The sequence below is a fragment of the Loxodonta africana genome, chromosome 24 (genome assembly GCF_030014295.1).
Source record: "Loxodonta africana isolate mLoxAfr1 chromosome 24, mLoxAfr1.hap2, whole genome shotgun sequence".
NCBI lineage: Eukaryota > Metazoa > Chordata > Mammalia > Proboscidea > Elephantidae > Loxodonta > Loxodonta africana.
Window position 1 is genome coordinate 48845684 of NC_087365.1, and position 18114 is coordinate 48863797.

At 44.9% G+C, this 18114-nt stretch overlaps 1 protein-coding gene across 9 annotated transcripts in view; it reads left to right on the forward strand.

Annotated features, from left to right (window-relative positions):
• The window catches only part of SLC9A8 (solute carrier family 9 member A8), a 73652-nt gene that overhangs the window by 35404 nt on the left and 20134 nt on the right, over positions 1-18114 (forward strand). For all 9 annotated transcript variants that reach the window (XM_064276202.1, XM_064276201.1, XM_064276203.1 and 6 more), the window contains 4 exons: positions 221-255; positions 5565-5708; positions 11640-11778; positions 13128-13233. In XM_064276202.1, coding sequence (XP_064132272.1) covers positions 221-255; positions 5565-5708; positions 11640-11778; positions 13128-13233 — 424 coding nt within the window. The remainder of the gene's footprint in view (positions 1-220; positions 256-5564; positions 5709-11639; positions 11779-13127; positions 13234-18114) is intronic.

The window sequence follows — 18114 nt, forward strand, 5'->3', positions numbered from 1 at the left end:
GGCTTAAAAAGTGTAACATTCTTTGCCACACTTTTGTGTGATGATGGAATGCACCCTTAAACCAAGTCTTGGTAGTTTCTTTTTTTTTTCAAATGGTTTGGGGACTGAAGATTACCGTCCTTATTACTTTGTAATAAAGCACTAATGGGTGTTTTAATCTTCTTGGCTGTTCTCCAGGGGTTTTTTTTGTGTCTGTGTGTTTGTGTGTTTTATTTTACAGGCTGATGTAATCTCTAAACTCAACATGACAGACAGGTAAATCCTTCAAACTGTTAACACGCATGTGCCTGCTTCTCAGACTGGGGGGAGTTTTCTCCACATTGCCTCTTGGCTGTAGTACTTCTCTATTCTGTCTCTCTCTTTTTTTTTTTTTTTGCTGATGATTTCCATAGCAAACCTATTCTGAATTAATATGAATCTCTGCATTGAGTGAACATTATAGTGAGGAGTTTTGAAGATCCCTAGTGAGAGCATTTCTGATTGAAGCGATTCACTTAGTTTCAACTCCCCACATACACACATGCACTGACCATTGTCTTGTTATAATTAAGAACCATCTTCAACTAATTTCCAAATCTTTTCACTAGTCCTAAGAAAAAGTTGCCTTCCCAATAGATGGGGAATGGGCTCCAGGAGGCGGGGAGTGGAAATGTCTCCGGGCTTCCCAGCAAGCAGCAGGAAGGAGGGCATAGGCAACGCCAAGGGCTCTATTGTGGACATCCCTCTCAGTCTGAAGCTATTCCAGTGAGCAGTTGAAGCTGCTGTCTAGGAGCCCAGTCCAGGAATTTGCATAATGGCATAGCAAGAAGCAACCTAGGCAGCTGTCTCAGAAGGTGCCAAATCAAGTGCTGAGAAGGCGCACAAGCAGAGCACAGCCTGCTGTCCTGTCTCTGAGAGGCCCAGCGAGCATGTAGCCTTGCTCTGTGCCTCTGCGCCACCATCAGTGCTTGGTTCTGTCTTGTGGGGAGGGGCTGGGACATGGGGCCAAGGGCTTAGCCCCAGGGCCTTCCCATTGGGCAGGCCAGAGCTTTCAGTCTGTAGCAGCCACTTGGGGACAGAATCTTGGAGCCCTTTTCATGGAAAATGGGTCTCTGATAATATCAAGTCCAATCCCATTTCCATTTTCCCAGGGACATAAATTTTGGAGCTTTTGTTGTAAGATTGTTTTGATACGTGAACAAGTGGTGAAAGTCACGTTCCTATTGCATAGGAGCTGGAAGTAAAGCAGAAGGTGCCCTGCATTTTTGTAGGCATTTTGCAGTGAAAAGAAGGGCCCTCAGCCCCGTGTGTGATAGAAGGTGTCCCCATACCTAAGCCATCAATCCATTTTGGGGACAGCTGGTTGGAGACACAGAAAACGTTTGATACGTTTTTGTGAAATTGAGTTGAGCTGATGGTTGGATGTTTAGGGCTAGAGGAGTCAAGGAATTGCCTCAGACAAGCAGAGTAAGACCCAGGTAGAGCGTCTCTATGCATGTGTGGGCACTTCCTTCCCTGATACAAAGTGACACTTCACGGACAGACGGGGACTGGACTGGGGAACATCAACCAGGCCTCACAAACCCACCCAGCTGCAGGCCCCTTGGCAGAGGGAAGCTGGCCAGGTGTGAGTCTAGAGGTGGGGACAGTGGTGAACAGCTCTAGCCAAGAATTACCATGTGGGAATGGGGGTGTGGAATTACTAGAGACTGAAAAAAACAGAGAAGCCAGGCTTCCAGATTTCCATAGGGAATTTTCCAGTTTGTAATTATCAACAACTTACTCAATTTTTCGAGAACGCCATACAGGCCGAGCGTGACACCCGCAGGTGCCCAGTTACAGCCTCTGCACTATAGAAAGCATGAAAACAACTTTGTTGCACAGAAGATTTTGTTTTAGCATTAATTTATTCTGGAGAGATGTTTTCCTGCCAGTGCTAGATACCCTGAATTATTTCACTTCTGCCCAGTCTGCTTCCTTTTCATTTTGCTGGCATTGCTGCCTTTTGAGATGATGATGAGAGAACCCATTTTAAAGTTGAACTTCTAGCTTCTGGGTCAGGAAGGTGTGAAATGGAGCAACTGAAGGAAGGGTAAGTGACCCCTAGATTCAGACCTCTTGACTATTCGTATTTCAGGCTTTTACCTATTCAAGTACTTTGCCCCCATTTGGATTTCCAACCAAAGCTAAATGTGTTATATGACTTGTGCAGAGTATTTTTCCTCACTGTTTTAAATTTATTATTGTGGTAAAAAATATATATAAGAAAACATTTGCCATTTCAACATTTTCTCAACTTTTATTTTGAAGATTTTCAAACATACAGAAGAGGTGAAGGATTGCACAGTGAACACCAGTACATCCACCACCTCAGTTCTGCAATTACCATTTTACTGTATTTGCTTCAACGCACATCTTTCTCTGTCCATCCCTCTCTCTACTCATCAGTCTGTTTTATTATTTCCTGCTTTGTAGCTGTTCAGGAGCCCACAGGGACTGTGACAAAGTACATCAGCTGGGCCTGTCAGTGCAGCTGAAACCCAACACAAACTAGTTTCAGCAAAAGAAGGCATTAGCTCATAGAACTGAAGGGTCCACAAGATGATGGCTTTGGCATGACTGCCTCCAGGGGCCCATGATGTCAGAATCTCTCCTCGCTGTCCTGACAGGCGCCATCCTCAGGCACACACGTCCCACGTGGCAGCACATGTGGCTCTCACAGCTCCAGGCTCAGGTCAGCTACCCTGCCCAAAGAGCGAGCCTGTTTCCCGATGACCCAGTCAGATGCCTAGCTGTGGCCCACGTTGGTCAAGCTTGATTCCATGCCCACTCCTACAGCCCCATATGACTGCATGAACAGAGTGGGGCAGGTGTGGTTCCCCAGAGGAAAAGTGGGGTGCTGTTACAGAATGAGGGCAGGAGCCTGGATGCTGAGCAGGAGCAGACGTCCACTCCATGAACTCTGCTGGGAATGAGGGAGAGGGCAGCTGAGCCACACATGGTCAGCACCCAGCACATACCTGTCCGAGGTTCCCAGGTCCCTTCTCCCTCACCTCTCCTAGCCTTTCAGGGTACACTTCTTAGATGTCCTTTTTCCTTCAGGGCGCCTCATGAGGTTGCCGTGGGCGATGAGGGCAGAAGTAAAAGAAGAGGTTGTAGAAAAGAGTCTAGGTGTAGTACGAGGACCTCAAGGCCAGCTGCCAACAAAACAGGGCCTCCTGGGCTGGCAGTCTTTTGGTGGCCTTACCTTTCCTCCCCTCCCTGCCCTTCCTCCCTCTTTCCCTCTGACTCACTTCCTCCCACAAATCTCTCTCTCCATGCCCAGTACAGATCCTGGAAAGACAGCGTCCACCCCCTTGGAGCTCGCTGTGAGGGAGAGAGGCTGGCAAAGGCACAGCTCACAGTGCACTTGTCAAACTCTGTGAGGACAGAGAAAGTCTGGAAGTGAGGTCGGGGTTCAGACCATATTTTGGGGTCTGGACCTCACCTTGGGATCCAGAAGCACCTGTTGAGGTGATCAGGCTCTCTTGGACGACTTCAAATGACTCAGACTCACGGGGCTGCCCTGTGACTGGAATGCCAAGTTACCGATGGACTAGAGAACTGAACAGGCAGCACAGCTGAGCACTTCCTCTGCCGGTGCTCCTCTCCCTGAGCCTGAGTCTGACTGTCATGAAGGTTGCTCAGTGACAGCTCCGGGCTCACATCACCCTCACGTCAACCACCCCAGAGAGCACGCTCTCTTCCCAGGCCTGCTGAGGGCAGAAAATAGACTGTGGATGGTCTACACAGGGCAGTCCCCTTGGGGCTCGGCATTTTGTATTGTGTTGCTGAAGGGGGCAGACCTAACAACCTGCTGAGCTAGAAAGAAAGTAGTGCCAGAATTAGTTAAAAGGGATAAAAGGCTTGCAAAACTCTAAGGGGAGAAAAGAGGACCAGGCTGAGAGAATCTATCACCCAGACTCCTCAGGCAGTCTACAAGGCCAGCCTCTGGCCTGCCTCCCTCAGCAGCCTCTGACATCGCCTGCCGTTTGCCCGTTCCCTCACTGCCCTGCCACCACACTGGCCACCTTTTGATTTTCAGGTAACCAAGCTTGCTCCTACCTGACAGGTAACGTTGCTGTTACCTCTGCCCCCAAATCTTGTCCTGGCAGCCGGCTGCTTGTCATAGAGGCCCTTGCTCAGATAAGCGTCATCTCTTCAGATAGGCCTTTCCTGACCATCCCATCTAAGTGGCTCCCACCTCCCTCTTCCCCAACCAGGTCACTCTTTTCTCACATCACCCTGATTTATTTCCTGTGTAACACTTGCCATTTTCTAAAATTGTATTCTTTCATGGATATTGCTATAGCCAGTGTGGTAGTTAGGAGTACTGACCATGAGCCAGATAGCCTGTGTTTGAATTTTGGGTCTGCCACTTGTTAGCTGTCTGACTGTGGACAAGTCACTTCACCTCATTGTCCTTCAGTTTCCCCCTATGTAATAGGGGCAGTAATAGTACTCGCTCATGTGGTTACTGTGCGAATTATTGAGATACTGTATGTAAAGTGTAGGAGCCCTGGTGGTGCAGTGGTTAAGTGCTTGGCCGCTAATCAGAAGGTCAGAGGTTGAAACCTTCCAGCTGCTCCATGGGAGAAAAGACCTAGCAATCTACACCTTTAAAGATTATAGCCTTGGGAATCCTATTGGGCAATTCTGCTCTATCCTGTAGGTTCGATATGAGTCAGAATCGACTCAACAGCAACTGATTTTATATGTAAAGTACTTAGAACAGTGCCTTGGATGTGGTAAGTGCTATATAAATGTTTGCTATAATTATTAACCTCAGTGCCTGGAATGTTTTAGGCAATTAATAACTGTTTGTTGGAAGTAATTAGATCTTTTTGGGTACTGACAGTGAGATCTGCTGACCTGTTTGGAGGCAGCATCAGTGTTGACATCAGCCGGCCAAGCTGCCTGTCCCCCGAAGCATGCTGGAGTTGTTGCAGGCTTTTGGCCCTTTGTTAAATGTTACATGTCTGAGTGGAGACTGGGGTTGGTCACAGATGACGCTTTGATGGCCTGGAGGCATGAGGCAAAGCAGAAGTCAGACCCAGGATCTCATGGGCTTTTTGAAGGGAGATGCCCAAGGAGGGTCCATCTACGCTGACCAAGGGGGTTGGGAAGTCGTAATGTATCTAAGCAAAAGTCGTCTACCCATCACTGGTCAAAATCAAGTCTCATTATTTTCAGTGGAAATCCACTCTCTCTTCTTTTAATTGTGGTAACACATATATGTAACAAAACATTTGCTGTTTTGACAGTCTTCACACATATGGTTTAGTGACATAGGTTATGTTCATCACGTTCAACCATCACCCTTATCGGTTCTCAGATTTTCCCTTACAAACGGCTCCTTGGTGAGTGGACCTTTCGTGGCTTCACCCACAATGTCAATTCACAGATACCATAAAAGGAAAAGCATACATTGTTCTATAGTTACTCCAGCTGCGTTAGATCAAACACAGTCTTCAACTTTAATGTTTCAATAGTTAGACCAAGTGATGAGTATTACAGAATTTCCCCTTCCTTTTCTCTTCCTACAGTTTTGCATTTGGCTCCCTAATATCTGCTGTCGACCCCGTAGCTACTATTGCTATTTTCAATGCCCTTCACGTGGACCCAGTGCTCAACATGCTGGTTTTCGGGGAAAGTATTCTCAACGACGCAGTCTCCATTGTCCTGACCAAGTGAGTGTGGGGCACGGGAGAAAAAAGTGCCGCCTTCAAGTTACGGAACTAAAAGTTCTTGTGACAAAGGGACAAATATTTTCAGGCAGCTGCGTGTCCAACTGGTTGTCCTCTGGGTGATTGGTTTACTGCCGTCTCTCTGTGTCCTGTCCTGACAAGCCATGACATGCGCCAGGAATGCTGGCAGGGTCCGGGGATGACTAGGAGAGCAGAGTCTGCCTTTTATGACCTACCTGTTAACCAGTGGCTCCTGAGTCCACCTTCTCACTAGCATCACCTGGGGTGCTTATTAAAGGTTACATTCCCAGGCCCCACCTTCAGAGCCTCTAATTCAGTTGCTTGTGGGGTGAGTCCTAAGAATTTACGTTTCCATTAAGTTCCTCAGATGATGATGAAGCAGCCAGCTCAGGGATCAGAGTTTGGACACCATTGTTGTCTCCAGTGGTGCAAGCAGTTAATGTGCTCAGCTGCTAACTGAAATGCTGGAGGTTCAAGTCCACCCAGAGGCAGCTAGGAAGAAAGGTCTGGTGATCTGCTTCCCAAAAAATCAGCAGTCGTAAACCCTATGGGGCACAGTTCTACTCTGACACATATGAGGTTGCCATGAGCCGGAATCGACACGAAGGCAGCTGGTAACTGGTTATAGCTAAAAGCAGTAGACAGAGACCCTACTCTCGCGTCAACTAACTGGAGCTCTTTGCCTTTGTAGTCACGGCTGTAAAATAAGGATAGTGATACTAATAGGCATCCCACCTTAAGAGGCTGTTGTATGCAAGCTCCTTTGGAAACTGCAGATCTTCAAATGTTCATTGGTATTACAGCCCCAGTTGAGAGAATCTGAGAAAGAAAAGATGAATCGTAAAATGTTGAGAAGTCAGTAGGAAAAGGAAGTGAGTTTCAGGTCATCTCAAGTACATGTATCTGATACAGGGCTGTTCCCTTGAACTGTGTGTTTGTGGCACTCGTTAATGTGTGGGCAGGCAGTCCAAACAGCTTTGCCAACAAAGAAGGCACTGACAGTCAAAGCAGCTGGAAAAAAGAGCCCTGGATGGTGTGTTAGAGATAAGCTAAGAATGTGGGGGGCCAGTCTGCGTTCTGTTAGAGGATAGAGTTTCTGTTTATCTCAGTACTGACTTGTCGTCTTTGTCGTGGAATTCCTTGCTAAGCATAACCACTCTGTGATAATGGGCATTTTCTTAAAAGCTTTATTGTGGACTATGTGCAGAATTCTTACGCTGAGAAACAACGCTTTGTAGTGGGAAGACCCCAGGTTTTGGAGTCAGGCTGCCTTGGGTTCCAGTCCCAGTGCTGCCATCACAGCTTTGTGGCCCTGGGCCAGCTCCCTTACCTCTCTGAGCCATAGGTTCCTCAACCGTGAAGTGAGGATGGTGATGCCTCTGCCTAGGACCGGAGTTGAGAATAAACGGGTTCACTATGGTACTGTGTGAAAAGCACTGGACACCAGTCAACACGAGATCCTTTCCCCTCTGTGCATGCCCCCCAGGCCCCGTTTCACCGTGGTCGCCTTGTGTCTGCCCTGCCTTTGCAGCAAGCGCTTACCTAGTGTCACTTCATTTCAAGAGGTGCTAAGCAGCTTAGCAGGCCTGAAAAAAAAGCAAACTAGGCCAGGATCATGTACGATGACAGTTTCCAAAAATGGATCTGTGGATCACATGTATATGAAAACCGTTTTTATTATCCTAAAAGTAATATATATGTTCTTCACATACAATTTAGAAAACATAAACAAAAGAGAAGAAAATAAAAATTACACATGTTGTCACCACCCAGAGATAATTGCAAATATGGTATACCAAAAAAAAAAACAAAATCTGTTGCCGTTGAGTGGATTCCAACTCATAGCAACCATATAGGGCAGAGCTGAGCTGCCCCATAGGGTTTCCAAGGAGCGCCTGATGGATTCCAACTGCCAGCCTCTTGGTTTGCAGCCGTATCTCTTAACCACTACACCACCAGGGTTTCCGCAATATGGTGTATGTATACATATGGTTTATTTAAATGGGTGTTTTATTTAAATGGACTTATATTTCTGCCCTAGTGGTGGATTGGTTAAGCACTCGGCTGCTAACCAAAAGGTTGGTGATTTGAACCCACCAGCAACTCATCGGGAGAGAAGACCTGACTCTCTGCTCCCATAAAGATTACAGCCTAGGAAACCCTATGGGGCAGTCTACTCTGTCACGTGGGGGGGGTCACTGTGAGTCCGAATTGACAGCACACAACAACAACAACATATTTCATATACAGTATTTTAACTTTTCCGTTGAACAGAGTTGATAAAATAATCTTTTGTGGCATCATTTTATTGGTTACGGAGTATCCTTTTCCATGGTTTTACTATAATTTATTTAACCGGTTCCCTGTTACGGGCTTTTTCACGTTTCTCTTGGCAGAAATTTCTGTAGCATCATTGGGAAATTATCATATATCATTCTGTAAGACCTTTAAAAAAAATCTCATGGCAGTGTTTTTTCTTATTTAGACCTACTCTGAAAGCTGCTTAGCTTTTTGCTTTTTACTTTTATCTCCTATCCTGGCTCCGTATAGTGAACATTTGTGATAAAGAATTTTGCCCAACTTAGAGGTGACGGCATGGGTTATTTTTATACATTAAGAACAAAACTCAACTGTTTTGTGTCTGATTTAAAGAAAAAAATCTGTCAGAGGTAGGACATTTTCTGAGTTTTTCCAGGTCGCTTTGCCACAAAAAGGCTAAATTAGGAGATATTTTCTTTTTAAGATGAAAAAATGAGGAGTCGTTGGGAGTAGCCAGAGGTTCTTATTGGAAAAGTGCTTTTGAAGGCTAGAATTACTTACGATGGCAAGTCCCCAGAATGGATCCACGGACCACGTGCATACAGTGTCTGGCACCCCCGCCCTCACTACCACCGTCATGACCACTACTGATGACAGGCTGATTTAGCACTGACCTAAGACATGGCCCGGCCTCACTGACTCTCCTCGAAGGAAGCATGCTAAAGGCCAGTTGTCTGCCATCCACATTTGGGGAGGGCCCTCTGTGTGCCAGACCCTGCTCTGGGGGGAACTCCAAGAGGACTTGAGGAGCTCAGACCGAGGTAGGAGAAAGATGCCGATAGAGAAATGAACACTGAGCCTTGGGTACAAGGGGAGGCACTCTGTGAAGGAATCGAGGAAGGCTCCTGCACAAGTTGTCTCCTGAGCTGGGCCTTGAAGGCCGGTAGCATTTTCAGGGAAGAGGGAAGAAGGGGGTGTGATAGTCCTGTCCCGCCCCCCCCTTCCCCCCAAGAAGGAGCTGTTGTCAGCTTTTCGTAGTTCTAAGGTAGAATCTGTCTTGTTTTTGTTTTTTTTTTGGCGGGGGGGGGGTACTTAAGTGATCGTTTTCAAAGTGATCTGACACATTTTTCTTTGCAACCGAATACATGAATGAATTACCCCTCCCTTTTTTTTTTTAATGTTTTCTCCTTCATAAGTGCTAGAAAACTCAAGAGTCTTATTTCTTCATTAAATTATTTTTAGCTTCAGTTTGTTGTGTAATAATTGCTGTAGTGAAAATCTTTTGTTCTCTTCAGCAACAGCTTAAGCTCACCAGATGAATCCTGAAGCAGCATTGTCTTATTCTTCAAGGTGTGTGGAACATGACCTTAAGAAAAAAAATGTAGAAAAATGAGCAGACCAGAAAAAGTCAGAATTGTACGTTCACTTACCTTGAGTTCAGGGTCTGCAGGCTCCAGCCCTGGCTCTGCTGCCAACCCTCTTGTGACCTTGCCTGCTTACTAGCTTGTTGGGCCTGGGCCTCTAAGGTGACCTTGGCCTTTAAAAGCACTTCTCCAGCAAGAATCCCTGATGGCTTCCAGCACTCCTCAAGGTGGCCTGTTAGCCTGTGCTCTGTTGGGAAAGAAAGGGGATGGGAAGATTGTGCAGTCAGGTGAGTTGGGAAAACGTTCGCTTAAACAAAGTTGGCTTTCCTTTTTGCAGGACTTTTCGGAACTTTTGTTATATTATTTTGTGTTGTGAATCTCCATGAAAGGATGTCATCTGCAGGGCTTCCTGAGGTTGACCTAGCTACCCTTTTATCAGAGATTATCCAGTTTTAAAACTACTGATTCATGGAATGCTGGTTCATGAAGCTGAATATCACTGTTGACTCTTCTGTTTCATTTACTGATTCAGCAAAAATTTATTTGTGTGTGAGGCGCCGCATGAGGCCCCAGACATATTGCAGTGAACAAGATGGATAGCCTTGGTCCTCACAGAGTGATTCATGACAGTTTTCACATGCTGTGAATTTCAGGAGAAGTCAGGTACCACGAGAACCTCTAAGTGGGACGGGCCTGTGTACAGGGGTCAAGGCAGGGGTCCCTGAGGAAGTGACATTGACTTTGGGTTCTGAAAGATGAATGGGAGAGTTAGCTGGGGACAGGGAAGGGTGAAGGATGACCCGCAGGGGGTGCTAGTGCCAGTGTCGCCCTGTCCTGAATGAGGAGAGGGGGAGGAGGTGAGAGTGGACAGGTATGCTGCAGAGGGGGACCAGGTCAGGCCCAGAAGACTGGGTTCCTCCTGAAAGCCACCAGAAGCCATCAGTGGGTTTCAAATAGTCCAGTAACCTGATCAGATAAGCTGTGAAAAGGGCTCATTCAGGCTGTTGAGTGGAGAATGGGCTGGTCATAGGAAGACTAGCCTGTTGCTGTTTTGTTGATTCCAATTCATAGTGACCCCATAGGACAGAGTAGAACTGCCCCATAGGGTTTCCAAGGCTGTAATCTTTATGGAAACAAACTTCCACATCTTTCTTCCATGGAGCACCTGGTGGGTTTGAACCCCTGACCTTTGGTAAGCAGCTGAGCGCTTAGCCATTGCATCACCAGGGCTCCTTATAGAAAGACTAGAATATGTGTATAGAGAGAGATCAGGGAGGCATTACCCCTAGGACCAGAGGGCAGTAGCAGAGGAAGAGAAGTGAATGGATTTGATAGGAGGGGGATATTTAATGGGAATAGTTCCCAGTTTTACTGGTATAATGGTTTTCCCTTTGGGAATAAAACCAATAGTTGAATTTAATGGCTTCTGACATTTTAGTTTGTTCTGTTACAGTGAAAGGAAACTCCTTTCAATTTTTCTGCCTCCCAACCCACCCACTCAGCCCTGTACCCAGTGCCATTTCTTCTTTAGATAGCTTCATGCTAACCTGATTTCAGGCCATAGCCTCAGTTTCAGGTTTTATCACAGGATTCCTGCACCAAGAACACTTGCTGTGAACTCCCCAGGGCCGTGAGGATGAACTACCGCCTCCTCACCTTGGTTCCTCAAAAGCCTCTTCCAGGCCCTGCCTCTCACTGCCTGCTTCTCTCACTTTGCATCTTGCCACTGTCATTCTCTCCACCTGACTTTTCCTCTCCACACAGCACATATCCTGCTCCCTGTGTTTTATCTATACTAATGTGTGTAATGGAATGTTTCCAGAATGTACCATGTACTCCTGAGCTTCCTGCCTCCCTGTCTTTGCACATGCTGTTCACTCTACCCGGGTGCTTTCCCTCACTCCTTCACCTGGTTAACTCTCGTCCTGAATCAACCCAGCCCGCAGATCATCAAGGAGCTTGTGTGACCCCCACCAGTTCGAGTTAGATGCCCATCAGGTATTTTTACATCCCTTTGCCCTCCCCCCAATTGTTGTTAGTTCTTGCCTTGTTTTTCTTCCTTTTTGGACTGGGAGGAGCTCCTTGAAGGAAGACCTTTGGTCTCATCTCTGAACCCCCCAAAGTGAATTCAATATCTGGAACAAAGTAGGTGAACAAATAAATGTTTGAATGAGTGAATGAATGAACAAATAAGTGAGGGAACAAGCAAGAAATAAGTTTTGAGTTCTAAGTTAATTTCTAAATAACTTTGTCTATAACATTTTCTTTCTGTTTTTCTTTTAATTCTTAGCACAGCAGAAGGCTTAACAAGAAAAAATATGTCAGATGTCAGTGGGTGGCAAACGTTTTTACAGGCCCTTGGCTACTTCCTTAAAATGTTCTTTGGCTCAGCAGCTCTCGGCACTCTCACTGGCTTAATTTCTGCATTAATATCCTTTTGATGTCGTGAACACATGCGTGGCGGAGCAGATCGTCCTTGACTCCATCCATCTATGGCTGTTTTCTCCGTTTCCTTAAGGGGCCTGACTGTAGTCTAAGGTTTTGTTTGAAGGAGGATTTTCCTGCTTAGTGTTGGTTTGGGAGACACTTTAATTTAAACTCAGGGAATTTTTAAATTTCACATGAAGTTTAGGGTGTCACTTTCCCAAGCTTAAAAACCATGTACAGTGTTGGGTATCAGATGTGATTTTGGGGGGCTTCTCAGTTCCCAAGCCTGAGAACCACATTCAGGTGATGTTCGTTTCCCACCATCTCACTTTTCACCTTCAGAAAAATGGAAGTTAAAGAGGCTTGCTAAGGCCAGCAGCACCTTGGTGGCTACAGAAAACTCATCATGTTGAAAATAGGAACTGGCACCTGCCCATTTCTGTGCACGTCTCAGCCTCCGTCTCGGGGCAGTGGTCCCCTGGGTCTCCTCCATGAGCAGTTTGTTGGGCAGATGGCCAGAAGAGGCTCTCTGCCTTGTTATAGGCATATTTGTCTGCCATTCTGTCCAATTTTCCCATCAACTTCCTTGTCCAGAAGCTTAAAAGCTCTGTTTAGCTGGCTGACAGCTTCTCTTATTGTTGTACCAATAAACAGAATGGAAAAGAGAAAACTATTTCCAGTTCAGTCTTTTCCTCCATATTTACCTTTTACTAGAGGAGGGGAAAAAAGGTCATGTATCGTAATGAAGTTAAGTCGATGGGCTGTGAGCTCCAGCGTGGGCTTCTGAATGGTGTATGACAATATAGAAGACACTCCCCTTTCACAGGGGCATGAGTTTAGCCACCTCCAGGAATAGGAAGGAAGGTCCTTCAATGGGGCATTGAAGCCCAGAGCTCTGGAAACAAGATGGGTGCCCATTAGTGACCTCATTTTGATGCCCTTGGGGGAAGTGAAAGAGTGACGTGGCATTGGAAGGCACCTGGTAGTGGGGGCTGGACAGTCCCCAGGACGTTCCCAGCTTCCAGGTCAGCATTTTTAAATGAGCCGATTTTCATCTCCTTCCACCATTGTTTCCTGTCCAGTATTTATATTTCTTAGTGTGTGGCAGAGTCCCTTTATTATGGCATCAGTCTCCCTACAGAGACGGAATCCTGTGACAAGAATTTTCAGATGTAATCTTGGGATTCTAAAACCTTCTGTACAACAATTTGAAAAAGGGGGGAAAAACATAAAAAAAAAACCCTCTGTGCCCACTGTTTACTTTCTAGACATGAAGCCTGCAGATTTGGGACTTCCTTAGATCTCTCATCAGCTGTCCCAGAGGTCTTTTTCCTTGACAGTTGTCATTTACGTGTTAAAGCACATTGACTTGAGGAAAACACCTTCCTTGGAGTTTGGCATGATGATCATTTTTGCATATCTTCCTTACGGGCTTGCAGAAGGAATCTCCCTCTCGGGTAAGTGAGAGCGTTGATGTGCTGTGGTGGTGGCATGTTGTCCTGCTTGGTGACAGGTTGTATCTTTCGGGGCCCTTTCACTTATAGGAGACAGAGACACAACCCAGAAGAGCTTAAGCAATAACGGGCCTTTGTTGGCTCTCTAAGGAAACATCTGGATTTAGGCCTGGTTGGATCCAGGCATTCAAACAGTGTTGTCAGGGTCATGGGTTTTTCTTTTTACCCACACTCTCTCACTTATCTCCCGTCAGTCTTAACGAAGGAGGTACTGCGAAGGTTCTTATTTTACCAATGAGGAGACTGAGATTCAGAGAGGTTCAATACATTGCTCGAGGTCTAAGCTGCAAGTGGTGGAACTGGGATTCAAACTCATTCTCTCTGACTACAGAATTGATGCTTCTCCACCCTCTTCTCTAATACTGCCTACCTGCATAACCAAACCAAAACCAGACCCAGTGCCGTCGAGTCGATTCCGACTCATAGCGACCCTATAGGACAGAGTAGAACTGCCCCATAGAGTTTCCAGGGAGTGCCTGGCGGATTTGAACTGCTGACCCTTTGGTTAGCAGCCGTAGCACTTAATCACTGCGCCACCAGGGTTTCCCCCTGCATAACAGATAATCATAAATCCACGGACTGAGTGTCACGCAGAAGGACAGGCAAAGTGTGGCTGTTGTATCATAATAACTGAGTTTATAAGGCTACGTCTTACCTGTAAAGTCTTTTAGTGCTCTCACCACTCCCGTGGGGTAGGTACAGAGAGGCTAAGTCATTAACCCAAGGTTGCACAGCCATAACGGGGCTAAGGGGGGAGTAACCACTCACAGAGTAATGGTTCTTGGATACTCCCCCTCCCACCTAATCAATCCACAGCCCTTGTTTGCAAGGCTTGGTTTAGTTGGTCTTCTATTTTCCTGCCCACAAGTGACAGTGTCCGCAGTTGGTTAAATTGTAAGAACATTGGCCTGGAAAGAGAGTGTGTCTTTCATCTCTGAGGGAGGGGAGGAGCTGAGCAGGGAGCTGGCTTTCCAGTGTCTGACCCTGTCCTTGAGTGAAGGCCTGCAAAGGCTTGTTCTAGGCAAGAAGCAACGTTGGAAATATTTTGATCGCTGCTACAGGTTCTTCAGTTGTTGTTATTGTTCCTTTTTTTTTTTTTTCCATCGTGCTTTTTTAGGTGAAAGTTTACAGAGCAAATTCGCTTCCCATGAAACAGTACACAAATTGTTTAGTGACATTGGTTGCCAACCCTGCGATGTGTCAACACTCTCCTCTTCTCGACCCTGGGTTCTCCATATCCATTTGTAAGGTTTTCCTGTCCCATTCTGCTGCCTTTTCTTTGCTTTTGGGTTGTGTGCCCATCTAGTCTTGTATACATGGTTGAACTACATGTGGTGTTGTTTGTTTTATAGGTCTGTCTAATCTTTGGCTGGAGGGTGAACTTCAGGAGTGACTTAAGTACTGAGTTAACAGGGTGTCCGGGGGCCATTCTCTCAGGGTTTCTCCAGTCTCTGTCAGACCAGTAAGCCTGGCCTTTTTTTGTGCCACAGGTTCTTTTGCCTTAACTTTGTTGAGGAATAATTTACCTACAATAAGCATACCAGTCTAAGTGTACGTGCACGGTTCCGTGAGTTTTGATATGTATACAGTTATGTGATCACCACAGTCAGGATTTAAAACGTTTCCATCCCCCAGATAGTTCCCTTGTGCCCTTCTGCAGTCAGTCCCCCTGCCCTGGGTCTTGACACCCACTGATCTGTGTTCAGTCACTGTAGTTTGCGTTTTCCAGAATGCCCTGTAAATGAAAGCATGTAGTATGTAGTCTTTTGTATATTATGTGTATTGTGATCCTTTTTACACTGTCACAATACATGTATCCATTCACCATTTGAAGGACATTTGGGTTATTTCCAGATTTCAGCTCTGAATATCTGTGCATGTGTTTTTAGTTATCTGGGGTAAATACCTAGCAGTGAGGTGGCTGGGTCATGTGGTAAGTATAAGAAACTGCCAGCTGTTTTCCAAAGTGACTGTGCCATGTTGCACTCCCACCAGAGTGTATGAGAGAGTCCCAGTTGTTTCACATCCTCACTAGCACTTACTTGAATTTTTTTAAAGCTTAGCTGTCCCGACAGCGGGCAGCAACTTGATCCTGCTGTGCTTTGGTGCGGTTCTCTTTAAAGTCTCCTTGTGGTTTGTTGAGCTTCCTAGGTTGATAGTTTATGTGGGTTTATGGTTTTATCATCAGAGTTTGTAAATTTTTACTTATTTCTTTAGACCTTTTTTTTCTTTTTGGTTCCCACCCTCTTCTCTCCTATTAGGACTCCAGTTACTCCACTTATTATAGACGGCATGCTGTTGTCCCAAAATACACTTTTGTCTTTTTTTTTTCAGTCTTTTTCTCTCTGTGCTTTAGTTTGGTTAGTTTCTATTCTTCAGGTCCACTGACCATGTGGAATTGCCTGTTAATCCCACCCAGTGGATTTTTATTTCAGATACTGTATTGTTTGTCTACAGGCGTTCCCTTGGGGCCATTTTTATATCTTCCATTTCTCCCTTCATTGTGTCCGTTTTAATGTCCTTGTGTTGCTGATTCCATCAGGTATGTCAGCTCTGGATCCATTTCTATTAATTTTTTATGGGCTGTACTTTCCTGCCTCTTTGCTTGCCTATTTTTTAAGTTTTATTGTGGTAAAACATATGTAACATGAAATTTGCCACTTTAACTGTAAGTGTACAATTTAGGGGCATTAATCACGTTCACAGTGTTGTGCAGTCTTCACTGCTGTGGACTTCCAAAACTTTTTATCACCCCAAACAGAAATCGTACCCTGTAAGCAGTAATTTCCCATTCTCTCCTCAGCCCAGCCCCTGGTAGCCTCTGGTCTTCTTTCCATCTGTATGAATTTGCCCATTCTAGATATGTCATACAGTACTAGAAAAAAAAAAAAAAAGATATGTCATACAGTATTTGTCCTTCTGTGTGTGGCTTATTTCACTTAGCATTAATGTTTTCAAGGTTCATTCATGTTGTATCAGAATTTCATTCTTTTTTATGGCTGAGTAATATTCCATTGTGTGGATGTCCACATTTTGTTCTTCATTTATCAGTTGGTGGACACATGGCGTTGTTTCTACTTTTTGACTAGTATGAATAGTGCTGCTGTGAACATTCCTATACAAGTATGTTTGAGTCCCAGGTTTCAGTTCTTTGGGGTATATACTTAAGAGTAGAATTGCTGAGTCATATGGTTGTTCTCTGTTTGACTTTTTAAGGATCTGCCAGACTGTTTTCCACGGTAGCTGCACCATTTTACATTCCCATCAGCAGTGCACAGGGGTTTCAGTTTCTTCACATCCTCACCAACACTTCTTTTTTTTTTTTTAAATAGCAGCCAAGCATCTCATTGTGGCTTTGATTCACAGTTCCCTAATGACTAAGTGATGGTGAGTGTTTTTTTTATGTGCTCATTGACCATTTGTGTATCTTCCCCATTTTTTTCTTATAAATTTTATTTATTGTTATTGTTAAGAATATACACAGCAAAACATATGCCTATTCTATTCAATTTTACTAAATTGTACATGTATAGCTTCTACATGTACAATTTAGTAAAATTCCAGTCTTTGAGTTGTGCAACCATTCTCGTCCTCCTTTTTTCAGTTGTTCCTCCCTCATTAACATAAACTCACTGCCCTCTAAGGTTCCCATCTAATCTTTTGAGTTGGTGTTATCAATTTGATTCCATGTAGATAGTTCTTAAAACACCATAATGCTCAAGGCAGATCTTTTTTACTAGTTAAGCTAAACTCTTGTTCAGTTTTAAGATGACTTCAAGGAATATTTTTGGTTTAAGGTTTAAAGATTATCTCAGCGCAATAGTTTCAGGGGCTCATCTACCCTCTAATGGCTCCAGAAAGTCTAGAGTCCATGAGAATTTGAAATTCTGTTCTGCATTTTCCCCCTTTTGATCAGGATTCTTCTGTGGAGTCTTTGATCAAAATGTTCATAATGGTAGCCGGGCACCATCCAGTTCTTCTGGTCTCATGGCAGAGAGGCAGCTGTTCACCAAGGCAATTAGCCACACATTCCATATCCTGCTCCTGTTCCTGCCACTCCTTCTTCTGTTGCTCCAGGTGAACAGAGACCAATTGTTGGGCCTTGGATGGCCACTTGCAAGCTTTGAAGACCCAGGCACTACGCAATGAACTAGGAGGTAGAACAGAGGCACTAAACATGTTATTGGGCCAGTTAGCTGGGATGGTCCATGAAACCATTATCCTAAACCTCCAAACCAAAGAACCAGATCCCATGAGGTGTTTGGTTGTACACAGGTGGCCTTTGTAGTACCTTTTTTTTTTTTTTGCCGTTATTATGCATATGTCTATCACACAACTTCTGCTGACTCAACTTTTTACAGGTGTACAACTTACTGATGGCAGTTAAAGTAATTGGCTATGCAACCCCATCCTTGATCAGTGCAATTTTTCCATCACCATTAACCCCATTTTTCCCCCTCCCTACTACTAATAGACTTTGTTCTCTATACATTTGCCTTTTCTTGTATTTTTATATAAGTGAGGTCATATGATATTTGTCTTTTTGTGATCGGTTTGTTTCACTCAGCATAATGACTTCAGCTCCATCCATACTGTAGCATGTGTCAAGACTTCATTTCTCCTACTGGCTGAACAGTATTCCATTGTAAGTATGTACCACACTTTGTTTATCCATTCATCTTTTGATGGGCATTTAGGTTGTTTCTACCTTTTGGCTATTGTGAATAGTGCCACAGTGAACACTGTTGTACAGTCTCTTTTTGAGTCTCTGCTTTCAGGTCTTTCAGGTGTATACCTAGGAGTGGTAGTTCTATTTTTAAGTTT